Source organism: Taudactylus pleione, unplaced genomic scaffold (genome assembly GCF_031769625.1).
Source record: "Taudactylus pleione unplaced genomic scaffold, aTauple2 ptg000041l, whole genome shotgun sequence".
NCBI classification, from domain to species: Eukaryota; Metazoa; Chordata; class Amphibia; order Anura; family Myobatrachidae; genus Taudactylus; species Taudactylus pleione.
In genome coordinates, this window is record NW_028284443.1 from 66,718,641 (window position 1) to 66,746,170 (window position 27,530).

At 45.2% G+C, this 27,530-nt stretch overlaps 1 protein-coding gene across 4 annotated transcripts in view; it reads left to right on the forward strand.

Annotated features, from left to right (window-relative positions):
* Window positions 1-27,530, forward strand: part of RBM26 (RNA binding motif protein 26) — a 157,744-nt gene that overhangs the window by 37,881 nt on the left and 92,333 nt on the right. For all 4 annotated transcript variants that reach the window (XM_088459054.1, XM_088459073.1, XM_088459059.1 and 1 more), the window contains exons 5-11: window positions 12,922-13,067; window positions 14,533-14,742; window positions 14,945-15,205; window positions 15,668-15,907; window positions 17,170-17,313; window positions 17,701-17,871; window positions 23,900-24,008. In XM_088459054.1, coding sequence (XP_088315180.1) covers window positions 12,922-13,067; window positions 14,533-14,742; window positions 14,945-15,205; window positions 15,668-15,907; window positions 17,170-17,313; window positions 17,701-17,871; window positions 23,900-24,008 — 1,281 coding nt within the window. The remainder of the gene's footprint in view (window positions 1-12,921; window positions 13,068-14,532; window positions 14,743-14,944; window positions 15,206-15,667; window positions 15,908-17,169; window positions 17,314-17,700; window positions 17,872-23,899; window positions 24,009-27,530) is intronic.

Genomic DNA, 27,530 nt, shown 5'->3' on the forward strand with positions numbered 1-27,530 from the left:
CCATTGTCTCCCCTGTGGACCCTATGGACTTCAAAGAGAGTTAACAAGGTTACGTTTTACCATAACTCTTTTTTGGCTACAGTGACAGGGTTTTCCTTCCTGGAGGCAATCTCATGGTTGGAGCGGGCTGTAGGCAATATGAGATGTCAAGTAAAAAAATAGAATAATATAAAAATGTACTAAAAATAAGAATTGCGGCGATTGGCAGCCATAAAGCAAGCTGTCACTTTTAACCAACAAGAAAAAGGACCATGACAACCAATAGTGGTATAGATGGAAGGAGCTTGAGATTTAAGGTCTTCCCCTTCTGTTACCACACTCTATGCTTATAGGATCCAGTTTCTCCCAGTGTTTGGATATGGTATTTTGGTGTGAAAAGGTAAACAATCTAAGTGTTTGAAATCTCTTTCAAGCTGTGTCACAGTTGCTGAAAGTGTTCACTCTGCAGGCTTGACCTGGGTTATTGCCGGGCCGTCCCTTTTCAGACTGCACCCGTGTGCAGTCTGCCTGATCTGCCAGCACTTGGAGATGACATAATCTCCAAGTCCTGTTGATCTGCCTCTCAGGTCCTTTTAGCGTGAACCGGGTCAGATAAACCGGGAACGCCGTTAACACGGCAGTCCACCCGGGTTGTTGCCGTGTTGGACACTGGTAGCTACCAGGGTCAGGATCCTGGGTTACACAACCTGGGTTGACCCTTTCACACCAAACCTGGACCCAGGTTGCCCTGGCAATAACTCTTGTTGAAAGTTTGATGTGAAATGGGTATTAGAGAGATTAAGCATAAATATAAAAAATGTATTTAGTTATTTTATTTTTTTAACCATTTATCCCTTTCCCAGGGTAAATATTTTGTATAGCCCTTAACAGCACTGATCTTTAACCTGGTAATGCTGTAAACCGTACATGTCAATCTTAAAATACCAACCGGGCCGAATGTTCCAAGTCTAAGTGTGTGGGCCGCAAGAAAAAAGTCTTATATGCAATTTAAAAAGGTTTATTATCAATAAAAACCAATGCAGTGCCCCCTGTAATAGTTCCCCCTTGTGCAATGCCCCCCTGTATTAGAGTCCCTTATGCAGTGCCCCCAGTTATTCCCCTAGTAATGCCCCTTATGCTGTGCCCCCCTCCAGTGTAGAACAGGCCCCACTCCCATGTGCAGTACTTGCCTCTCTACACGCTCGCTGCTGGGCACCGCCCCATTCCACGCAGTAAGTGCTCCCGCGTAGACACTGCCGCTGACTGGCTCTAACTAGATCCAGCCGGCGCTGGGTCCTCTCATCGCGGGTGATGTCATGATGCCACCCGTACACCGCCTAACTGGGAACGCTGGCCTCTGAAGTGATCAGAGGCTTCTTGAGTCTTTGATCGCTTCAGAGACCAGCATTGCCAGGTTTAAATACAGTAAACACTGCCCGATCAGAGCTGAGCTCCGATCGCGGCAGGGGTGAATGAAGACTGACTGGGCTGCATAATATATGTATTTGGGCCTATACTGTCAGGCCGCATAAAATGTTTATTTGGGTCACATGTTTAACATGCCTGCTGTAAGCTATATTCAAATACTATTTTGTGTATTAAAGTTGGTTACATAAACAAGACACTTATGTTGACATTGTTGGAGCAGCAATTTTCGGATGGATGGATCTAACTTGTTTCTTAAGGTGCATACACACTGTCAGATAAACGACTGAACGATTTTTGACTGTATTAAAATGAATGGAAATCGTCCAAAACTGACTGCAAACACGTCAGATGTCTGATATCGTTATCTGACAAACGGGAACACGCCTCGTTGCACACATGTCAGATTTTCCTTCAGATGTGAACGATTGAATGATTTTTAAAATCTCTCGTTCAAATCTGAAGAAAAATGTGACAGTGTGTATGCACCATTAAACATGCACAAGCAAGAGAAATTACAAGAAATTCACTTCTGTTTATTCTACAGAGGGTATGTTTTGCCGTCCAGACATAGCTTGATAGGTTTACAATCCCATCTGTCTTGTCCTAAATGTTCCTGTGTAGATGCCTCACTATATCATTGTCTGTGGGATTTCCCACCAATCAAGATTCTGGGTGCAGATTAAGATTCACTGCTACTGCCCACCTCCTCAATGACTTGCCACTGATACTGGAATGGCCATACTTGGAGTAACATCCCCAGGGGCTAGCTAAGGTAGTAAGAAGCTCCAACTCATTATCTCTGCAGCAAAAATAATAAAATACTCTAAAACTGAATTCATCCCAACCGTTCTAGCTTGTCTCTCTTTTTTCATGACTAATTATTTTTCCTTTTTAAAATGGATTGGCTGGAGGCATCGCTTCATTAGGAGGTGAGGATGCAGAACTTATTCAAATTATGGGAAGCTACATACTGTAGATTCTTTGCCATCCCTCTGCGCAGCTGCAGGTTAAAACTTGCTTTCAACACATGGATTGGTATGAGACCAGAACATTGTTAGAAGATGAGCCTATTCAGGTGTAGTCGCTTTGGTGTTTTTTTTTTTTAAACTTTCGTCTGTGGGTTTGAGGCTGCCCCCCTTGGAGGACGAAGTACCCCCACTCCCTATCTTCTTTCCATTTGATTTCTTTTGTTGCTGTCGATTTATTGTTGTCAATTACTTTTCATATATATCATTGCAACGTTCTTTCTTTTTCTTTTTAAACTGTTCTTTAGTAAATTTATATTTCGTAGTACAATTTGTATTGTATACCACATGCTGATTTATATTATATTCTTATTGTCTTGTGGACGTAATGTTTCTCATTGCTCATTTGTGATGTACTCAATAAAAATGTTTTAAAAAAAAAAATACTATGCTGTTTATAAAAAAAAAAAATAGGTCATGCAGACTTAAAGTTCTATCCACTGAATTCACAGGATGGTTGACGATATCTTTCAATATCTGGTGTGATAGGTATTTACTGCAAACGTAAGCGTCCTGCCATTTGAATGTTGTCCATCAAGGTGTGTGCGGTCTGGCCACGGTAGTGGGTTTTTTTTTTTTTTTTTTTTTTTTTAAAACGTCCCCTCATGCCATAGCAGAAAGAAGTGCAGGTGATCAGAACATATCTTGAACGACGACATGCTCCTGGAGTTTGCCACTGAATGATATATCGTGCGTTCACACAATATATTGTTTAGTGTGTACAGCTGACCGACATAGCGTTCCGATTGGCCGGCCATCAGCCACGCGCTTGAGCCAGGTTTGTGTAGTGTGTACCCAGCATTATTCATGGCCCCTGGTAGGCCCTGTTACGCCAGTCATGTTGAGCTCTCATTCAGTCACATTTGGTCTCCCTTTTTGGCGTGACATTTTGAGATAGGGTGACTGCTTCTTTCTAGCATCTAACAGCACTTGTTTTAATGGCATCACTTTTAGAGCCATGGGTTTAAGCAAAAGAGCCTTGCGGACCCAGTTATCGAGAACATGTGGGCAAAGAGACATTCTACTTCATATGTTTGTCATAGACTCTGCAGAATTCTACTTGTCCTGGTGTAAAGGAATATAGTTTTTCACTTTAGGGCAATTCTCCAGAAAGTGAGCATAAACTACAAAAAAATTTATTTCTCTAACCAGCAATTTGTTTATATTTATTAAATGTACACATTCCAAAGTATAAGAAACTACTTTGATTTGCCTCTAGAGTGGCCATCCATAAGCAGATGTTTTTCTGAGCGATGAAAGAAAAGATATCCCTTGAAAATTCCGGTGGCTATGCTGAACGATATCGGTCATGTACTTGACAGATTTTGGCGAACGATATCGCATGACATTCAGGGAGTGGATTTTTTTTCTCTGCAGCGCTCTGTAGCTGCTGCTAATATCTTTCGTCGTTCACCGCATATAAACTGCCAGATATTTCTAATATCTGGCAGCGATATGCGATAATTGACCAACATGTTAGAGAGATGAAAGATTCAATTTATTGGCTGCGGGAGTGTGCATGTCTCATCGTTAGGGGCCTATCCATCGCAGATAAATTGAACTATATATCGTTCAATTTATCTGCTAATTGATAGGCCCCTTAAGCTACATTTCAGATAGGTTTTTCATTACACCAATGTAAAAGTTACAAATCGTAAAAAACAATCGTCAATTATAACCGTTTTCACAGCACACTGTTCTGTAAATTGTAACTGTTTGGAAGTACCTTATCTTCACTTTACTCAGTATGCAGTATTTTCAAATTAAATATGAAATCTGCCATATAGCTTAAATATGCACAGAAATATTAACATTTAAATTTAACCAGCTTCGTCCCGTACATCACTGTAAAAGGCAACATTTTCATACTGTACTAATAATAATAATCACAAAACAAAACCGGGTGTGGTATAAGAGAGAGATAGTAATTAGTTAGACAATGTCTAGATAGATGCCAGATGTTAGACAGGGAAAAAAGTTTGACACAAAAGTCAGACACATTAAAGTTAGACATGTTCTACAGGGTCAAAAGTTCAACATGAAAATGGTCGACACAAAAATGGTCGACAATTTTTTTGTTTGTTTTTTAGCCCTAATCTTCACCCTAACCCTCCCCTTGCTACCTAACCCTCCCTTCTGGTGCCTAACCCCAAACCTAACTCTAAAAGAAAGTATCAACCATTTTTATTGATCTTTATCATGTCGAACTTTTGATCCTGTCAATCTTTTGTACCTGTCGAACTTTTTACATGTCTAACTTTAGTGTGTCTGACTTTTGTCTGTGTCGAACTTTTATCCTTGTCTAACTATTAACGGTCTAACATCTGGTGTCTATCTAGACATTGTCTAACTAATTACTGTTTGTCTATAGTCCGGAACCCAACAAAACCACCACAGCTCATCTTTGTAGTCTGAATACGTAACTAAAATTCATGAACAAATTAAGATTGTTTATATTTGCTCTAAAATAGAGATAAAAAAGTCTGTCCCTTGCATCACACAAATCAAACTAAAGTCCATGTTCAATTTGAGGCGAACTGGACTTTTCGCCTGTTTTCCAGGCAGAAAAGTATCGTGCGTGTGCCCGATTATCCCCGTATTCAATTTGTATGGACGCAAAAGCAGAACCCGGCGAAACTTGAAGCGGCAAAAAACTGTTGATTTTCGGGGAATCATCCTTGGCCCCCCTTAAAGATGTCCAGACATGAGGGTTCACTATGGGTACCCCCAGTTTTTACCTGCTGAAGGGAAGTCGGATTTTTAAATAGCCGCGGCAGGTGCCTAAATGCGCCTGTGAAGAAGTGACTAAGAATAGCATTTAGGATTTTTTGGAGGGGAAAAATAACTGCCCAGCAAATTTGGTGTACATGAAAATGGGTGCAAGCATATTTTTAAGTCCCTAAAATGATTTTTAAAAATTCTTCAAAAAATGCACCTGCCGCTACTACCCGCAATGAAGAAAACACCTGCCGCATACCTTGGAACACCTCTGGAATCTATTTTGCTACTTTAGGATTTGGTCCCCCATTTTTTTTTTTAATTTTTTTTTTTTTTTATACACACATTGTATTTAGGGGGCATGCCAAGGGAAGCAGGCTATTTTTTTAAGCCTGCACTCCTAAAACCCAGTTCTGCTTATTTTTTTGCCAGCTAAAGGCTGGAGAAAACGATTCCCTGGTTTTTTTGGGGGGTTTTTTTTTACAAAGACTTTTTGCACCGTCAAAAAGTCTTTGTAATTGAATACGGGGAAAATTACGTCATCGGCGATAACGGGTTTTTGCCTGTAATTGAATACGGGCCTAAATCTGGGAAATAGTAATACCCTCTTGCATTTGCAATGTTGCCCTGGGTGTAAAACACCTTATCTTCCTGTATTGGCCATTTCCACGGTTTAGTTCTACCGTGCTGAATCATTACTGAAACTTCACCTTCAGACCCAATAACCTGTGCTATCTCCCCAGGATACTGCTGTCCATTGTAAATGACCCAACAACCAGTTTCCTTTTTCAATTTCATTTTCAGTGACTTACGGAACATGGAGGTTTCAAGGGGGAGTCCTATATGTGACACACTGGCATTAGACTTACAATTTTTCTTGTGTTCATGTTGGACTTCTGCCTGAAATTGAATCCAGCAGTCTCCTGACTGGACAGTTACTGTGTGGGGATGGGAGTGTATGTGCTCTGATTGGCTGAGTGACTGTGTGTGATCTCACTCAGCCAATAGTAGCACAGCAGACACTGCTGAGTATTTCCTGCACTAATCGGGAATCTCCTCAGCGTTACAGCAGAGCAACATACTGGGCGCAGCTCAGCAGCTGTCAGTGGGCGGAGTTACAGAGCAGAGGCCATTAGAAATTGACCCGACAGCTCAGTCGTCTGAGGTGAGCAATAACTAGTCTGGACAGGCCAGAGGGTGGAACTGGCAGACAGTATTTTCATTTCATACAATTTGTAGGGTGGACGGAACTTCGGCCGGCTAGTTTGAGAACATTGGGCCTATTTACAATGGAGGGCCTGGAGCTTACAGCTCCATCCGCCCCATTGTTAATCCGGCCATGGTAGAAACAAGTAATTTTAACTATTATTTTTTTAACTAAGCATAAAGTTGCCCATATCATTGTTCCAAAATGCTAAACACAGCCTTCAAGGCTAGAAGACACGTAATATTTCACACAAGTCCTGTGCATCACTTTCAATTGTCCTGTGCATCACAAGGTTTAAAAAAAATCACAACATTTCACAGTTTAATTATTTAATTTAATTCATACCAAAGCAATCTCTGAAGTATATTTAAATAGAAAATGCATTTAACAAGCATGTACCCTTTCACACTTCACAGAATGATTCATTACATTCTATTCACGTAGAAAATATTATTTTCTGAGTCCCGTACATCACATGCTTTTAAATTTTATTTTCCTTTTAAACTGGTCTGTTAAGAAATAGTTGGTACAGTCAGGTGCATAAATATTGGGACATTGACAGAATTTTCATATTTTGGCCTCTATTCACCACCACAATGGCTTTGAAATGAAACAAAGATGTGCTTTAACTGCAGACTTTCATATTTAATTTGAGGGTAATTACATCCAAATCAGGTGAACGGTGTAGGAATTACAATGGTTTCTATATGTGCCTTCCACTTTTTAAGGGGCCAAAAGTAATGGGACTATCAACTCAAAAGCTATTTCATGGACAGGTGTGGGCTATTCCCTCGTTATTTCATTATCAAATTAAGGAGGTAAAAGGTCTGGAGTTGATAAAGTTGTAGTAGGTAGGGCCCCTACAAGCCAATAGGTTAAACATTTCCTTTAGCAAATGGTTATACTGCAGTTGGTAAGCAGGTGGTTTTTGCTCTACCTTGGCATCACCAGAAGAACACCTATTTCTACTTCAGGGTCCATAGGGTATCCACAGGATACCTTGGGGTATAGGTGATGACGTCAGTCTTCAGGCACCACAGAGTTAAAGTTTTCAGCCTCCCAGGGTGCATCTGGGTCCCTCTCCTATACCCCGCCCCCGGGCCAAGGCATCTCAGTTTCGTCGGTGCCTGGCCGGAGTCGGAGGCACTGTGCAGAGGGGGGCTATGAAGAGCCCCTGAAGTTTCTTTTAAAGGCAGCGCTGGCTGCACATCTGGGAGTACAGCATGGACAGTCAGTACTGACGTCCATGCCGTCTCCCCTACACCCCGCCGGTACCAGAACGCCGGTACTGATCCGGGGATGCTGGTAGACATCTGGGGTCACGGCTAGCGGTGTCCCCAGATGTTTTGGACCATGGCCGGATCCAAGGGGATGCAGATAAGCAGCGGGGTCCCGCGGTGGGTCCCCGCTGGTCACATGGTCCTGAGTCCCCAGGCAGGGGGCTCCCTGGGGACTGGCTGCAGCGTGGAGCCAGGCGACCAACCTGCGCTTCCACTACCCCCTGGGACAGCGGGCCGCTGCTGAGCGGCATGCGCTGCGGCGTCCCAGGGGTTAAATGCATGCCAGGGGAGCGCGCTTTCCCTGTCTCACAGCCGGCGCCTCCCCTGCTGCACACAGCCTCTCTGCTCTGCCTGATTGGCCACAGTGTGTCAGCTGTCCTCCCCAGGCCGGCCTCCTTCATCTTCTGCTCCTCGGTGGCCATCTTTAAAGCATGGTGAACACTGCTGGAAGCCTGTGAGCGGTGGCATTGCGGTCTGGGTCCCCCAGCATACCTCTCCTCTGTTTGTCACAGGTCAGTGTATGCAGCGCTGAGTCCTACCAGCCTGAGGGTCTTAGTTGAGAATCAGCGCTAATAGTGCAGGGATTTGTTTCTTCTGCATTGTATGTGACTGAACTGCTAGCCTGCTGTCTGTACTTTCACTTTCTACTGTCAGCTTTATTACTGTCCCTGATCTTGCTCTGCTCAAAGCCCTTGCGGTGCGCGGTGTTATTCACACTATACCAATACGTATAGGTGTGTGTGTCACATACTTACCATCATGTCTGAGACTGATTTTCCTCTCCAGCTCATGTGTACTAAATGTAAGGTACCAATAGCGGAGGGGGAGGGTAACGCGGAGGGGTTATGCCCCCAGTGCCTGGCACTGTCACGGCCGATTATGGTCACGGTCCCGGTACAGGAACCTCCCTGGGCTTGTTTCGCTAAGGCGCTTACAACCCTTGTGGGCCAGCTAGCTCCGCCACCTGCGTTTACCCAGACGGGTTTGTCCCAGCAGTCAGTGGTGTCGTCACCCATGTGGGAGTTCCCGAGACAATTGATGGTACCCCACAGTCTCCCTGTCCCTTCCCAGGTTTCTCCGGAGCCTGCGTGGGTTAATACTCTTAACTACATCGGTTCAGCAATTGTCCGATGTTTTACAGGGGGAGTCTGTGTTGCGGCCTCATAACGGCCGGTGGCGTCTTTATCTGCTCCTTATGGGGATGACAATGAGACGTCAGATCATGGGGAGATTCTGGATCTATCTGACCAAGAACCTCTCCGTACCAAAGAGCCGGACGCTAAGTCCAAAGTGTATATCCCTGGTCTTATTCGAGCGGTCCGCTCGGCTTTAGTTATTGAGGATATTGATCCTTTGGTGGCCACATTCATATATGCCTTTTTAAGGATATTAAGGGTGAGGCTACGGTTTTCCCTCTTTCTGATCAATTAGTGGATCATTTAGAGGAGGCGTGGAAAAATCCAGGTAAACTGTTTCAGCCCCAGAGACGCTTAGCCGTGGCTTATCCGTTTGCGGTCAATTATTTTTCTAAGCGGGAATCCCCTACGCAAGTGGATTCACATGTCACACGCCTAGTCAAAAGTGCCACGTTGCCTATGCCTTCGATGTCATCCTTGAAGGATGTCACTGACCGCAAGGTGGAGATCTGCCTCAAATCCGTTTATTCCCTTGCAGGGAAGCATCCAGACCGGCTCTGGCCGTGTGTTGGGTAGCCAGAGCTATGGAGCGCTGGGCGGATAATTTGGAGGCGTCTTTGGACTCTGACTGTTCGGCTGAACAGACCGAGTTGGTGGGCAATCTCCGAGACTCGGCCACTTACATTAATGAAGCGGCTTTAGATATTTGTATGCTCACCTCTAGGATCTCCTCTGCAGCTGTGGCTGCTCGTCGCACCTTATGGTTGCGTTCTTGGAAAGCGGACGCGGATTCCAAAAAGGGATTAGAAGGTCTGGACAGGTACTATTTGGTCCAGATCTGGACAAAATTGTAGTTACGTTGGCAGCAGCAAAATCTGCATGTCTTCTGACTGCTACGATTCCTTCTAGTGCTGGTGGGTCGTCCTTTTGGCCTCAAAGGGCCCAAGGTAGGCCTAAAGTACAGTCCTTTCCACGGCAGGCTGGGGCCAAGAAATTGTCCAAGCCCAAGAAACAGGTCTGGAGTACCAGACGTCCGGCTCCTAGGTCAGATAACAAACCTGCGGCCTGACGGTCCAGGCCTCCTTTTGGGGGACCCCAAAGTGGGGTGCGCCTGCTTCAGTTCGCCCGGTGCTGGTCGCAGTGCATGTTCCAATTTCCCAGAGGGGCCTGGGTTTCTATTCCATTCTATTTTTGGTGCAGAAACCCAATGGGTCTTACCGTTCAATACTAAACCTAAAGGCCCTCAGCAAGTCCTTGAGGGTGCCTCTGTTTCGGATGGAGACCCTGCGGTCCATTATTCTGGCACTGGAACCTGGGGACTACATGGTGTCATTGGACATCCAGGACGCTTACCTGCATGTCCCTATTCTTTTGCGCCATCAGCAGTTCCTCAAATTGGCAATCTGCAACGAACATTTCCAGTTCCGGGCACTGCCTTTTGGCCTGGTGACTGCTCCACGGGTATTCACCAAGGTCATGGCGGCTCTCCTGCGGACGCAGGGAGTCCGACTGTTGCCTTATCTGGACGACCTCCTGTTGATAGCGGGGTCTCCAGAGCTTCTTTTACACCATCTGGATCTGACGATTGCGGTACTGCAACGTCACGGCTGGTTGACAAACTGGCAGAGGTCCACTCTCACCCCGTCTCAGAGGATCCTGCACCTCGGGGCCTTATTGGACTCCAGGCAGCAGTGGATCTTTGTGACGGAGGCAAAGATCCTTGCTTTGTAGTTGAGGGTGCGCAGTTGTCTGCAGTGTCGTCGAGTGTCGATACACTTGGCAAAGAGGTTATTGGGCTCAATGGTGTCGGTATTGTCACTCCAAACCTCTGCTGCTATTGATCCGGTCCAGATGGAATGGATTGCCTCAGTGTCTCAAGTCCCAGACGATGGGGCTCACTCCGGATGTTCGCCTGTCTCTAACCTGGTGTTTGTAGACGACCCACCTCAACAAGGGTCGCCCGTTCTGGGTGGCGAACTGGGTCTTGTTAACAACGGACGCCAGTCTCCGGTGCTGGGGAGCTGTCACGGGTCCACACTTGTTTCAGGGCAGGTGGACTCGGGCGGTAGCGGGGCTTCCAATAAACATTTTGGAGCTCCATGCGGTGTCAAGAGCTCTCCAGCGGGCACAGCCGGTTCTCCAGGGTCCCGTCGGACAACGCCACCACGGTGGCCTATTTAAACCAGCAAGGAGGAACCGGGAGAGTGGTCTTTATACCAGGACGTCTTTCGGAGTCTGGTGGACAAGTGGGGTCTTCCAGAGATAGACCTCATGGCGTCCCGGCACAACAACAAGTTGCCGGTGTACGGGTCTCGAACATGAGACGAAAAGGCGTCTCTGGTGTATGCCCTGTCCGTCTAGTAGACGTTCCAGTTTGCCTACCTTTTCTCTCCGTTTTCCCTCCTTCCGCGGGTATTACGGAAATTCAAATCAAGAAGGAGGTACGCTACTGTTGATAGCTTCCGAGTGGCCCAGACGGCACTGGTTCTCCGACCTCTAGAGTCTGTCAGTAGACGTTCCTCTGAGGTTACCATTACGACCGAATCTGCTGTCATAGGGTCCTTGTCTTCACCCGGACCTGACTCGGTGTGGCTGTTGAAACGGTCATGCTAAGGTCCAGAGGGTTTTTCTAGCTCCGTGGTGCAAACCATACTAAGAGCTCGTAAACCTTCCTCGGCAAGAATCTACCATCGTGTGTGGCATACTTTCTTCCGGTGGTGTAGAACTAGAGGGTATTCCCTTAGGGAGTTCCGCCTGTCTAGGGTGTTGGCTTTCCTACAGGCTGGACTGGATCATGGGCTTCGCCTGGCTTCTCTGAAAGTGCAGGTGTCTGCCCTGTCAGTCTGGTTTCATCGTAGGATTGCTGCGCTCTCTGATGTGCACACCTTTATGCGAGGTGTTCTTCGCATTCAGCCACCTTTTGTTCCACCGGTGGCGCCTTGGAATTGGGCTGTGGTCCTGAGAGTTCTCTAGGGGCCGCCGTTTGAACCACTGGACTCAGTGGACTTTAAATGGCTTACAGCTGAAACCATATTCCTTCTGGCCATTGCCTCGGCCAGACGGATTTCGGATTCAGGGGTTCTCTCTTGTAGACCCCCTTTTCTGATTTTTCATAGGAATAGGGCGGTGCTTCGCACTCGTCCGGGATTCCTTCCCGAAGTGGTATCCAGTTTTCACATCAATGAAGAAATTGTTGTGCCGGCTTTCAATTCACCTGGACTTTCAGTGGGTGACGCCACTTGGGATGTTGTGCGGGCATTGAGAATTTATGTTGACCGCACTTCTTCTTTTAGGAAGTCGGATGCCTTGTTTGTCCTCTATGGCTTCCGTAAAAAGGGTTGGCCTGCTTCAAAGTAGACTTTGGCAGGCTGTATTCGTATGGCAATTTCAGAAGCTTATCATCATGAAGGTCTTCCAGTTCCCTCCTTGGTGAGGGCTCATTCCACTAGGTCTGTGGGTCCTTCATTTGCAGCTAGACGTGGTCCCTCTGCAGTTCAGATCTGCAAGGCTGCTACGTAGTCTTCTGTCAATACCTTTGTGAGGTATTACGCTTTTGACATCTTTGCCTCTCAGGATGCTTCCTTCGGGCGGCGGATTCTCCTCTCAGCACAGGAGCGTCCCCACCCTTAAAGGATACTGCTTTGGGACATCCCCAAGGTATCCTGTGGATACCCTATGGACCCTGAAGTAGAAAATATGAGATATGGTAAGAACTTACCCTTGTTATCTCTATTTCTACGAAGTCCATAGGGTTCCACAGGACTCCCGCCCTGTCGCACCTGTACTGCAGATGGGCTTTATTCTGGTCACCGGTTTTTCCGTCTCCCTATGGTGAGAATGTGATTCCTGTGAGTGTCCAGATTTTTTTTTTTTCTTCTCTCTCTTTCTTCTCCTCCTCCGGCCTATGGCTTGTGACGTAACTGAGATGCTTTGGCCCGGGGGCGGGGTATAGGAGAGGGACCCAGATGCACCCTGGGAGGCTGAAAACTTTAACTCTGTGGTGCCTGAAGACTGACGTCATCACCTATACCCCAAGGTATCCTGTGGAACCCTATGGACTTCGTAGAAATAGAGATAACAAGGGTAAGTTCTTACCATATCTCATATTTTCTCTTCTAACAACTTTTTTCTTTCATATCTTCATACAGGGAGAACAATAGAAAAAGAAGTAACTCTGATAGAGAGAGTACTTCCCTTCAAAACTCTTTCAGAGCAGGAGGCCAAGAACTGAAGCAAGATGTTGATACAACAGCAGCCCGTCTGAGTGGAAGCAAAGTACTGAGTTCAAAGAATACTAGGTAAAACATTGTTGATTGGTGCTATAGGTGGAAGGCTACTTGTGTGTTTTATTTACCCATAGTTTAACACGGCTCGACAAATCCTGGGGGCCAGGTCGCCATGGCTACCAGATTTTACTACCTGGCTACCAGATTTTGCAGGGTGAGAGAAAGCAGATCCTCGTCCACCCCAGAAGAGATTCGGCCCTGTATTATTAGTATTATTATTATTTTTATCATTTATTTAGTATTGCGGTGTTCATTTCATGCTGAGGAGTGCATGTGCTTAGTGTCACCTGCGGTGAATGCTGTGCCGGTGTCCATCTTGGCCTTCGACTGCACTGACTTCTCCTCTCCATCCCGGCCTGTGCTAACCTCTGCTGTCTGTCACAGTCTGCGCTGATACTCCTGTACGTCCGCTGTCGCCTAACTCTGGCTGCATAGAGCTTTCCAGTAAGAGGGTCTATGCGTGGCCAGGGATTGTGGAGAGGCTTCAGAGGGATAGTGGTGTGACCACGACGGGTGGGGGGAGGGGTTGTTTTCTGGCCAGTACCACTTTAGTTGTGTGGCCATTGTGGTTGGTTGCTGGGGGGTTGGACACCTTGGGGTGGGGTTGGTAGCTGCTCATTAGTGTGGCCTTAGGGGGGGATGTTGGTGTTTGCCCGGGGGTAGCTGCACAGCAATGTTGCTGCAGAGGGGTGGTTTGCCTGGGGGTACTCTATGTAGTGTGGTCATGGGGGTTGGTTGCTTGGGGGGGTAGGTGCTCAGGAATGTGGCCCCGGGGAGGATGGGGGGGGGTTTGTAGTACATTCTGGCACCAATGGTTTGTGTGTGAATGTGGTCCGTTATTACTGGAGGGGGGTGGGGCAGGGGTGCTGTGCAGAGCAGTGATGGGGCCTCCTTTTTACTAGATCCATTCAACTGCAGCCATTTTGTGGCCTAGTATAGTGTGTATAACAGTAGCATAACACACAGAGCTGTGCTCCTCACTCCTGTGATTTTTTTGGGGGGGAGGGCGGTGGTCTGGTTTAACACCTCTGACACCTTTAAATATGGTGGCTTATACAATGGTGGTGATTTTGTGTTGTCCATTATATGTATGAATGCAAGTATTAAAATTACTATCCTAATTCACTGAATTTTCAATAAGGCCTAATCTGTGTTGCACCTCACCATTAACAGTAATGTTGTGTTCTTTAACTACTCTTTACATAATCAACTTTATGGCTCATCCTGGGCAGTACTAACCCATGTCCTGGGACAGTTCTGTGGTGAAAGACTCCTTCATGTCAAAGCAAAGTGCATGTTTAATGTCTACCACAATAACTTTCAGTTGTGTACTTCTTAGCCTTTAATATTCATGTTGAATGTAAACATCAATATTAAAACTGTTGTTTAGAATATGATGTGTTTTTCCCTAGGACCTTTTTTTTTTCTTATGCTGACTTGGACAATTTGTGTTTTATTTTATGTGCTTTGCACCTAGGAGCAGGGATGACAGAAAGAAAGATGACCGCTCTCGGAGACGGGAGTATGACCGTAACCTGCCTCGAAGAGATTCTTACAGAGATCGATATACAAGAAGAAGAGGGAGAAGTCGTAGTTATAGCAGAAGTCGTAGTCGTAGTTGGAGTAAAGAGAGACAACGTGATAGAGACAGGGATAGAAGCCACAGCAGAACAAGGAGCAGAGGTGTGAAATACAGATACAGGATGTGTAGTCCTCAGAGCTAGAAAAATACATTTATGTCCTGGTTTGGTTTTTACCTATTTATATACCTAGTTAAAGGTGGTGTTTGACCCCAAGGACTAACTTCAAGTGAAATTATACTAATGCTGAATTGTTAATTCACCTCAGGTTTAAGTTTTTTTTTTTGTTTTTTTGATGTTTACAGATAAGGAAGCTGGAAAACCAAAATATGATCTAGAAAGATCAGAACCATCTGACAATAATTTCCAGACAGGATCTTCAGTGCCTCACATTGGATCAGCTCATTATCCTGTCCCAACCCTAAGTAGCACGATTACCGTTATTGCTCCAACACATCATGGTAATAGCGCATCTGAAAACTGGCCAGAATTTCATGAAGATCAAGTGGACCACAGCAATTACGGAAGACCACCTATACCCAAGAAGCGCTGCAGGGATTATGATGGTACGCAATCTGTTTATCATTGAGCTGATGAAACACAAAATCTTCATGCTGACGAGAATTGCCGCTAGATTTAAAGATACAATTAGTTAAAAGGCAAAACCAACCTTGCTTTACTTAAAGCTGTATTTATTTTTTTATTTTATTTGTCTATCGTCTGTATTGACAGGTTTTTACATTTGGGCATTACTGTGCATGCAATTGACCTGTGTTCACTAGTTTCATGATATTGCCTGTTCCTTGCCGATGACATTTGCTGCACTATATGGCATAGCTTTCAGTCTGCGCAAAAGTACATCTTTAGTATTTAAATTTCAACAAATAACTTGGGTGTTGGCGCATGTAGATTTAGCAATATAGGTATCTTTCAATAATTTTTCAATGGTTGTAAAAAGTTTCTTTTCCAATTTACTGTGCAATGCTGTACTCTGCAATTCATAATTTTTGTTTCTATTGTATTTTCAGAGAAGGGATTTTGTATGAGAGGTGATATGTGTCCTTTTGATCACGGTAGTGATCCTGTTGTTGTTGAAGATGTAAATCTACCTGGAATACTGCCATTCCCAGCGCAGCCTCCTGTTGTAGATGGACCACCCCCTCCAGGACTTCCTCCCCCGCCATCCCTTTTAACTCCACCTCCTGTGAATTTGCGACCACCGGTTCCTCCACCAGGTCCTCTTCCACCCAGTCTTCCTCCAGTAACAGGTACAGCAGGAAATTGGCCTCTGATCAATATATTTATCAGCCAGTTGCATATGACTCCTCTTCATGCGCTTGTGTACACTAACACCCTGTCTCCATAGACATTGGAAACTGTCTTTTGAAACACACTGTATTTAGAAATGGCACTGAACAAATATCCTGTTGTGTGACGCTATTAATTTTTATCTTAAAATTATATTCTACAGCTGATTGATTTTATTTATTTATAAACCTTTTTGTAAATGTAAATAAATTGATAAAATGTGGTAAATTAACTTTTTTAGTGCAGTTTCTATTTTTGTGTTTTCTCTTCCTATGGTGGGACGCTGGAGACCTGGTATAGCAAGTGCCATGCGGAGCCTGGACAGATCTCAAACCCGGCTTATTAGCACAGGCTCTTCCAGGCTTAGCAGGAAGGTTTTCCACTATTCTGTCCTTCTCTGAGCCAGCAGCCCTCCTGTTGCTTCGGAGTCACCAAGCCTGCATGCTCCCATACTGGGACAATAGAGACTAACTGATGCTTATGGGATATAGAATGGGAGGAGCCTGTGCTGGCAGTTGGTTGTAAAGAAGGTGGAGCCTGTGCTGACAGTTTGTGTAGTAGAGGTCGAGCCTGTGCTGACAGTTGGTGAGCTGTACAGGGCGAGCAGCCTGTGCTGACGGTGTGCAGTGTTAGAGCAGCCTGTGCTGACGGTGTGCAGTGTGAGAGCAGCCTGTGCTGACGGTGTGCAGTGTGAGAGCAGCCTGTGCTGACGGTGTGCAGTGTGAGAGCAGCCTGTGCTGACGGTGTGCAGTGTGAGAGCAGCCTGTGCTGACGGTGTGCAGTGTGAGAGCAGCCTGTGCTGACGGTGTGCAGTGTGAGAGCAGCCTGTGCTGACGGTGTGCAGTGTGAGAGCAGCCTGTGCTGACGGTGTGCAGTGTGAGAGCAGCCTGTGCTGACGGTGTGCAGTGTGAGAGCAGCCTGTGCTGACGGTGTGTAGTGTGAGAGTAGCCTGTGCTGATGGTCGGTGGGGTGCACAGGGTGAGCAGCCTGTGCTGACAGATTGTTTTGAAACGTGCCCATGGTCCTGGTGACACTGGCTGTAGCCAAAGTTTCCAGTGTCTCCCATAGGAACTAAGAGAAAATAATGCAATGGTAAGTACAGAAATATTAATTTCCTTTTATTCCATTGCTTTTGTATTGTGCAAGTGATTGCTTTGCAGATTGCACTTTGTGTATAGTGTGCGTTCTTTGCATGTTTATTGACTTTAGCTTTGTTACTCAGGACCACCACCTCCTCTGCCACCATTACAGCCTGCTGGCATGGATGCTCCCCCAAATTCTGCCACTAGCTCTGTTCCTACTGTTGTGACTACTGGCATTCACCATCCTCCTCCCCCTGGTCCACCACCATCCCTATTCTCTTCAGGTATGAGTGATTATCTTGAACAAAAAGATAATTGTTGGTGTTTGTCACTACCTCTGCAACTCTGTATCTAGCAAGCAAATAACAGCTTGCGCTTTTGTTCATATTTTGATAAGAACATTTAAGATTGTAGCCCGTCATCAAGGGACATTGATCTCTGCAAGTTCCTTCTCTAGCATATGTGCTTCACACACCATTATTTTGCAGTTACATTTACTCCCCTCTCAGGTACAGAGGTGTCATCCAGACCAGGCTGGCTTGTTAGCCACACCTAACTAGGCCTTGTATATCCTTGAGTGATTATTCTCATTAGTTAAATGGTATTGTTTCCTTGTTATTTGTAAAACCTGTTTCCTTCACAATTTTTTCTTTTTTTTTTCTTTTGTGTAGTTGCAACTGGACCTATTCCTTTGTTCTCAGAAACATATGAAGCTGATGGTTATAATCCAGAAGCACCAAGTATGACAAACACTTCCAGACCTATATATCGTCATCATGTGCATGCACAGAGGCCTAATTTGATTGGTTTAACTTCTGGAGACATGGATTTGCCACCAAGAGGTACAGAAAGAATTTCCTTTTTGTTAAATACAAAGTACCAATGTTAGCTGTTTTCTGTTTTATCTTTTTCCTGTAATACGTATGGTAGGTTCTAGAGGATGGAATGGTGTCCATTTTTTGTCCCCTCTTTCATCCATATTGAGGGATACTGCTGTACCTTGCGGTATAGTGCTGGAGCAGGGCACAGCTCTACAGGCTTGTTGGTCTGACTTTTCCCCCTCGATGCCCCTTGGGGAAAAACTTTTATTTTAGTGCCCATGCAGTAGGGCACACTTTTTCTTCTATAGGATTTATTTTCTACGTTTCTATATAAATGCGCTCAACTAAACACCTGCATTGAGAACGCAGGCATCGGTGCTGATTGCTGCCGTCCAAAGCATTAAATTGTTAAAAAAAAAACCACAGCGCACACTCACTGTAGAAAGTACAATTTTATTGCACACTAAACACACTCACGCATACTTACCTTCTCCCTGGTGATCGGTCCCCTTCTCCAGTAGTGATCCAAGGGTTTCCCAAAAAACAAAACAAAAAATCGCCTACCTCCTGGCACAGGTTGGTCCTCATCTCCAGTAGAGTCCTGGCCATGCCAAAATAACAAACCGAAATAATGCGGACCCCTCAGTCATTGATGAGATGTATGTATTTCCACATACATCTCTTCCCTGGTAAATGACGAAGACCGCGTGGTTTCCATCATTTGCTGGGCCGCCAGCCAATCAGAGGCCGCTCTAGAGTAGGCCGCTGATTGGCTGTAAGCCGCATGGCTGTCAATCAACAGCCAATAAGCGGCCTCAACATTATGGCCTCTCAACTAAATTGCTTTGCTATTGAACAAGAACTCAAGACATCGTTAAGATACCATGTCAGTCACTTACAAATTACCTGTTATGTCAAGGCCCTTCCTTTTTCATTTATCTGATGGACACTGCGGTGCTTACACATACAGTGGGGCAAAAAAGTATTTGGACAGCTACCGATTGTGCAAGTTGTTGCACTTTAAAAGATGAGAGGTCTGTAATTTCCATCATAGGTACACTTTAACTGTGAGAGACAGAATCAGAACAAAAAATTCCGGAAATCACATTGTATGATTTTTAAACAATTTATTTGTATATTCTTGCGGAAAATAAATATTTGGACACCTACCAACCAGCAAGAATTCCTGCTTTCACAGACCTGTTACTACTTTAGAAAGCTCATCTAGCCTCCACTTGTTACCTGTATTAATGGCACCTGTTTGACTGTTTGAGGGTGTGGACAGGTGTCTTTAATACAGTTAACCAGTTCAGACTGCAACCTCTCCACCATGGCCAAGACCAGAGAGCTGTCTAAGGACACCAGGGACAAAACTGTAGATTTGCACAAGGCTGGGATGAGCTACTCGACAATAGGCAAGCAGCTTGGTGAGAAGAGATTGGCGCAATTATTAAAAAATGGAAGAAATACAAAATTACGAACAATCTCCCTCGACCAGGGGCTCCATGCAAGATCTTACCTTGTGGGGTATCAATGATCTTGAGAACGGTGAGGGATCAGCCCAGAACTGCACGGGGGGACCTGGTCAATGACCTCAAGAGAGCTGGGACCACAGTCACAAAGGTTACCATTAGTAACACACTACATCGTCATGGATTCAAATCCTGCAGCGCCCGAAAGGTCCCCCTGCTTAAGCCAGCACATGTCCAGGCCCGTCTAAAATTTGCCCGTGACCATCTGGATGATCCAGAGGAGGATTGGGAGAATGTCATGTGGTCAGATGAGACCAAAATAGAACTTTTTGGTATAAACTCCACACGCCTTGTTTGGAGGGAGAAAAATGATGATTGGCATCCCAAAAACACCATACCCACTGTGAAGCATGAGGGTTGAAACATCATGCTTTGGGGATGCTTTTCTGCAAAGGGGACAGGACGACTGATCCGTATTACGGAGAGGATGAATGGGACCATGTACCGTGACATTTTGGGGAAAAACCTCCTTCCCTCAGTAAGAGCATTAAAGATGCAACGTGGCTGGGTCTCCCAGCACGACAATAACCCCAAACACACCGCCCGGGCAACTAAGGAGTGGCTCCGTAAGAAGCATTTCAAGGTCCTGGATTGGCCTAGCCAGTCTCCAGACCTCAACCCAATAGAAAATCTGTGGAGGGAGTTGAAAGTCCGTGTTGCCCGGCGACAGCCCCAAAACATGACACATCTAGAGAAGATCTGCATTGAAGAGTGGGCCAAAATACCTCCTGCAGTGCGTGCAAACCTGGTCAAGAACTACAGGAAACGTTTGACCTCTGTAATTGCCAACCAAGGTTACTTTACAAAGTATTGAGTTAAACTTTTTGATTGTCCAAATAGTACAACAACTTGCACAATCGGTGGCTGTCCAAATACTTTTTTGCCCCACTGTAGGTCAGTGTGTGTGGCACTAGAAATTTAGCACACTACTTAAAAGAAAACTCCTCCCCCTCCAAATCCACAGGATCTTCAGAATTTATTTTAGTGCCTCAGGAATGAGGCCCACCTTTTTTTATCCTAAGTTTTTTTTGTTAGGTTTACTTTAATTTTATTTTGGCCCCAAAATGAGGTTGGCCGGTTTCAAAGAGTACTATTGCTCGGTGGGTCACCTCTAGCATCCGACAAGCCTATTTGTTCTCTGATGTGATTGTTCAGGCTTATCTTCGGCTTAATCGACTCATGCTGTTGGGACATCTTGGGCGGTTCGCCATGGCACGCGACTGGAACAGCTGTGCAGAGAAGCAACCTTGAGCTGTGTACTAACCTTCACAAAATGTTGCCGCTTCCATACCTTTGGTACAGGGATGCCAGTTTTAGATAAATTCTGTATGCGGTTTTGCCGAGCGATACCCTCCCTTTCACCCCTCAGCTTGCTTTGGGAAATCCCATGTGTAAGTACCGCAGTGTCACCCAGATAGATACATGAGGACAATCGTGTACTCACCGTAATATCCCTTCCTCATAATCCATCTGAGGATTCCTCCCTGATTTGTTGTTAATATGGATGACTGTCCTACTTTAAAATAGTTGTGGTCATTTTCCCTCCTGGCTGCTTTGCTAAACGAATAAACAGGATTCGGTGGAAGTGGGAGGGGTTAGAGGGGGGGGGAGCTTCTTTTGACTAGTTAGTGCCAAACTCCTAGTGCTACACACTGTAAACCATGTATAAGTACCGCAGTGTCCCCCAGGTGGATGACGAGGAAGTGATTTTACAGTGAGTACAAAAATCCAATTTTCTACTATCAGGACTTGACCCATCTAGATTTCACAGTATGGCTGTTGGGGCCATGATCTTGCGAGCAAAAGAGTTTGTTAGAGCAGGTCATTCAGACTATTATGTATACTTGCAAACCAGCTTCCTCAGGAAGCTGTTTGGAAGGCTTATGATTTATAAAGAATGGAGTTTCTTTTTGATTGACACCACCTGTCTGTCTTAAGGTCTTAAGGGACTGTGTGGATGTGGGATTGTGTCTTGCTCCTTCCAGCACTCCACTTTTCTGTTTTATCTATATCTTCTCAGCACAAGCAGGTGGATCTTTTAGAAACCATCCTACATTATGTTTTAAACATCCAACTGTCTGACAATACTGCCTATGGCCAGGTGGGACCTTAATTTGGTACTCGTTGCTTTTCAGTAGTCTTCACTCAAGCCTCCTTAATCAGTTGAGCTGAAATTGTTCACTCGGAATGTTACTTTCTGTTAGCCAGCTCATCCGCAAGGAGGCTGTCAGAGCTGACAGCTTTGACTTGTTACCTCCTTATCTTACATTCCACAAAGATAGGTTTTTCATACCTAACCCTCCCAGTCAACCCAAACATATAATTCATCTTCATCAGGAAACTAGTTCTGGTTTATTCACTGGATTAATCTGCACTTGTCCACTTGTCATAATCATTTGGATGTAGTGAGAGTCTTAAACTATGTGGAGAGAAATGCCTCCTTACGCAAGAGTGACTCGAAGCAATCTAATTTACAATGGATCAGAGCCACCATTCGCCAAGTCTATGTTTTTGAGTGTGTTTTGATCAGGTAACAGCTTGTTCCACCTTGTCGGTGATCGATACAGGTTCAATCTCTTTTGTATGCAAGAATTATGGGGAAAAAAAAGTTCAGCTCACAGCAAATGTTGAGCATACCCTCCCTAGGGGGGGCAGCTTTAGAACATCCCCAAGGAACATATCATTGTCCCCCAATATGGATGAAAAAGAAAAAAAGATTATTTGTACTTACAATAAAATGTGTTTCTCTGAATCCATTCCACAGTTTTTCTAGTATTTTAGGTCTGGCTGATATGTTGAATGGCTTCTTTAGTCCTTCTCATGGGCTTTGTTGGTAAGAAAACTGAAGCCTTTCCAGAGGTGGGGCATAAAGGTGGAGCAGTCAGAGGCCAACAAGTCAGTAGTGTAGTTATGCCCTACTCCAGCACTAGTGCCCTCTGTACCACAATGTACAGTTGTGTTCCCCAAATGGATTCAGAGAAACAGATTTTACAGTAAGTTCAAAAATCCTATATTTTTTTTTTTTCTGTATTTTTTTTTTTGTGTGTGTGTTCATCAAGGCATCGCTTTTATGCACAGCAGTTGTAAAGCTTCCTGTAGCTTGTTGGTCTAAGCTCCTATCACAGTAACATATAGGGATCAGTTCAGTCAGGGACGAGTTTGCAAAATCAAGCTTGTATCATGAAACTTGCATACATCGAGTGAATTCGCACACTCGAGAAATGTGAGATTCAATTAGAAATGCCAATTCGCAGGACTTGCTGAGAGGTTGCATGACTTTTCTACAAAAAGCAAACTGGGAGAAGTGCATGAAAAAGTGGGAAAACCATCCTGGATGCCAAACCTTGGCAACTGTGATAGCAGAACCATATAGAAGGCAAATAGTGACCATAAGGAAAGTACTGGAAGTTCTTAAAATGTATCAAATAATGGAAAAACTATAATATGGGGTTGTTTTAATCAAAATAGTTTCCGGCATTTTCTGGTACAGAAAAATTTATATGAAGTGATTTTTCAGTATGTTAATACAAGTTTGTAAAAATGTTTTAGCTCATCTGCACGTTCTAAACCCCCTCTTCAATCAATACACCTCTACATCCATGTCACACATCATTTATCCCATTATTTTACTATTTAAACCCCTCCCAGTGTGTGATTATTCATTGGGAGAGCTGTACCAAAGGTTCTGCACAGTGTCCCGACATTACAATAAAATAAATATATATCCCTACTTTTTCACATGGTCAGCCGGCTGCACACAAAAAGACCACAAATTTCCACACACAATGCAATGCGAGTTTGGAATTGAATTGCATGCAATTCATGGTGTGAGTTTGCCGGAGAACGGCTTGCAGGACCATACTCGCAATAATTGAATTGATCCCATAGACTGTGTGGTAGTACAATGGTTAGCATTGCTTCCGCACCTCAGAGATGGCCATACTGACCAGGCACAACAAGCGCACATCTTCTCAGTCTGTCATTTCAAACCTGGGAAGGTTTGCTAAATATTCACCTACAGCTGTCCACCCCGACTTGAAGACCTTTGTACATTCTTACTTGCAACACACTGAACATATGTTAGTGTAAGTTACTATAGGTTCCTCAGCTAACATAAATGGCAACCATTAGCAGCACATTTGTTTCTTATTTTATTTTTTGACCGAGGAAGGAGAACAATGTGGATTTTCCTATAGCACTTTGCAACTGTATACGATTGTATATAGACTCCAAACATGTACCTAAAATTTAGATTTCTCAGGTCTTCCTGGTGAGCACAGTTTAATGTAAATGACAATTGTTGTTGTGTTAGAATACAGCAGGGGGCAGCAGAGTACTTTGCAAGATACAGCAAGTGGTCCTCCTAGGAGTAGGAAGCTCTTTTCTCTGTCTTAGAATATTTAATTGCCGTCTTCCATAAACATGAAAGCAAAAGATTTGGTCCCATTAGTTATGTCTGAATACTCTTTATCAACTTTCTATTCACAAGTAAATGTGTTTTTTATTTTATTGCTTAGAAAAATCTGTGAACAGTAATATAAGGATTGTGGTGGATTCTGAATCTCGAAAAAGAAATCTCGCAGCTAGAGAATCTGGAATACCTCTGAAAAAACCCTGGTTTGACAAGTATGTATTTTTAAAAACTATTAAATGGACACAGCAAGCAATATATATAGCTGGTTTTTGTAATGGATTGTTTCTTATGCATATCTATAGACTGGCATCTTCGTGTGTAAGTACTGGGATGTTAGATAATACGGCTTTAACCACTTAATTGCAGATTTTTTTTTTATTTTTTTTTTTCCAAAACCAGTCAGAATATTTTTTGTTTAATAAAGTTTAAAATGTATTTTTTTAAATATTTTATTGAGAAACAATATACCTTCTTAGCACCCTACCCCTTTGCTAATTTTCAGGTTTGTAATAACATTAGTCAAGTTGTTAGCAATTTTTCAGAGTCATACTAGGATAACCCTTTGGACACACTTTTTTGTCTTGTCCCACGCCTAGTTATATTTCCCTTCAGTATTCTTTTCTACGTGACAATGTACATTATACTAAAATTCAGTATGGCCTAACCCAGTGGCTATATCGTTTCTCAAATCTAACAGTTGACCAGCTGCTCAAGGCCCTTAATGACTCCTGTCGTCTCCTTCCCATGATCTCTTATAGAGCGTTCTTTTTAAATGTCTTCCATAGGACATATATTAGCCCACATCGAGGTTTTTTAATGGGTTCTTCCCATTCCCATAGTTGTCCTCGTTGTGGGAAAGATAATGCAGAGCTATACCATTGTCTATGGTCTTGCCCTCTGGTTAGAGCTTTTTGGCTCCAGATTTGCAAGTTTGCTTTGGAGCAATTTTGTTCCCTTCACTCCTGAATAGACTACTGTATACTAGGGATTCTGTCTCGGTGTCAGAGGTTGTCTCCTGGAGTCAAAAACTCTTGTCCGCTCTGAGTGCGGCTGCTAAAAAGACTATACTGCAGGTATGGATTCAGCCGGGGATGCCCCCTTTCTCTTAGTTTTAAGGAAAAACTATTACATTTGTTTAGACTCTATTGGGTGGAGGCCTCTCTGGCTAAAGAATCTAGAGTATTTAAATTTTCTCCTTCATCCACTAGGGGACACTGGAGCTTCATGACAGTGGGGTATAGACGGTGGGTTGAGTTGAGCCTGGCACTTTAAAAATCTACAAGTGTGACTGGCTCCTCCCCCTCTATGCCCCATCAACCCCAGTTTTTAGAATGTGCCCGAGTAGAGCCGGTGCACAGGGGCTGTCTCCAGCCCTTATATTAATTTTTATATGATTTGTAAAAGAATCAAGCAAGAGGACAGGCAGACTGTTAGCTGTGACAGTCTGCCTGCATCGTGGGAGCCGCCAGAGAGGGGACCACACGGCTACTGCAGCCTGTGTCCGGTCACCCTATGGAGGGGAGGCTGCTTTAGGCAGTTAGGAGTCATCAGACTCAGCGGGGCCCGCCACAGCTACCACTGGCTTGTGTCCGGGTCCCCGCTCTCCCCTCACTGCCCAGCGCTCTGGCCGCAGCAGCTCGGTGAGTAGCACACCTCTCCTGACTAGCAGGAGAGGTGAAAATAACTGCTGGGTCTGAAAACAGCGCGCGGCTGTCAGCCCCGCTGTCAGTTGCCACGCTGGTGTTGTGATAGTACACCGGCGCTGGCTGTTAGGTAGGCGCGCTCACAGCGGTCCTGCCTCTGCGTGCCGGTGCTTGGTAAAAGGCACCGGCACGGTTATCACTGGGGCGGTCGTGCCGCTTGCCCCCGCTGTTAGTGCGGGGACAGAACGTCCCACTGTATAAGTGTATGCCGCGCGCATACAAAGCGGCGGCCATTAGGGGAGGAGCTTATGGGTCCCTCCTCCTCTTCCTCCTTCACTGCCTGGGCTAGTTTGGCGCGCTCTGAACGGGAGTGGCGCCTCAGACTGCAGGCACTGAGCGGAGGGGGAGAGGAGCAGATGAGAGCATCTACAGGGGGTCTGTAAATACAGAGGGTGGTTTTAACTACTTTCTGGTCCTATTGATTGCTCCTCCCTTATATGCCTGTCTGCCCCTGTTACTGAGTTGCATTTTCTTGAAATTCTGCTCCTCTTATACTGCTCTGCATGCAATTTGAGTAGCATTATTATTGAAATTCTGCTCCTCCCTTATTGCTCTGTCTGCTCCCATACTTGAGTAGCATTATTATTGTAATTCTGCTTCTCTCTATACTTCTTCTGCATTCCTGAATTGTATGTGGTGCTTGTCTGTGAGTACATGATGACATCCAGGACAGAAAAAACTGCATCACAAAAGCTGTTTGCCTGCACTAAGTGCAGGAAGAAGTTTACCCATGCTCGCTCCGAAGGGTCTTCCCTGTGCGAGACATGTGAAGCAGACAGTGCTAACACGCAGTCTGTCACTCCCTCCTTCATAAATAGTTTGGCCGGGGTCATGGCGGACCTTTCTTCTGAATTAGCCGCTTCCCGTAGGGAACGGGAGTCTGCCAGAGATCTACCTGGCACATCTCACCCTTCTTTTCTAGCAGAACCAGCGTGGGCTCAGAATTTAGTCCGCTCGGTGAATAGCCTTGCTCAAGCGATGGGTTCTGCGTCTAAAGCTCCTGAAGCTACGGTAAGTCGCTCATCTAAAAAGAGGGCTCTTCCGGCGGTTCTCCAGTCGGATGAGGATTCGGCAGCGGATCACTCGTCTCAGGAGGAAGGGGAGATGCTGGACGAATCAGACGTAGAGACTTACTCACAAGAACCTGAGGCATTGCAAGGTATTGACGCACTCATTCTAGCGGTAAGGGAAGTTCTTAAGATTTCTGGCCAGGAAGCTCCAGAATCGTTAGAAGACTCCTTATTTGCCAGGTCACAGAAGATGGCCGTCACATTCCCTGTTTCTCTCCAGTTGGATGAACAGATGACGGCAGCCTGGCAGAATCCGGACCGTAAATTCCAGATTCCTAAGCGTTTCTTCTCTCTTTACCCATTTCCTGCGGAAAATAGGAAGAGGTGGGAGACCCCGCCACCTGTGGATTCTTCGGTTTCTCGGTTGTCAAAGAAGACCACGTTACCTGTTCCAGGAGCTACTACATTGAAGGAAACCTCAGAGCGGAGATTAGAAACCACTTTGAAATCCATTTATACGGCCGCAGGTGCACTTCTCCGCCCGGCCTTGGTAGGATCTTGGGTCAACAAGGCTGTGGAAAAGTGGGCGGAACAATTGACTGAGGGTCTTAGATCCAGCACTCCGCGAGCAGATCTGATTACCTTGGCAGAACATATTCAGGAGTCTGCTGTATACTTAGGAGACGCCTCCAGAGATATCGGCCAGGTAGGCGCTAGGATTTCTGCTTCGGCGGTCTCTGCTCGCCGGGCACTTTGGCTTCGTGCCTGGCAAGCGGATGCGGAGTCAAAAAGAGCAGTGGAAGCTCTTCCTTTCACAGGCGATATTTTATTTGGTCCAGAGCTGGACAAATGGATTTCGCTGGCCACTGGAGGTAAGAGTACTTTTCTACCTTCATCAGCACCTCCTCCGCGTCGCTCGTTTAGGGGACCTTCCTTTCGAGCATCGGCAAGATTTCAGGGATGATCGCGAGGTTCGTCTTCAGCGGGGCGAGGAGGCCGTACTAGAGGACGTCAAGCAAAT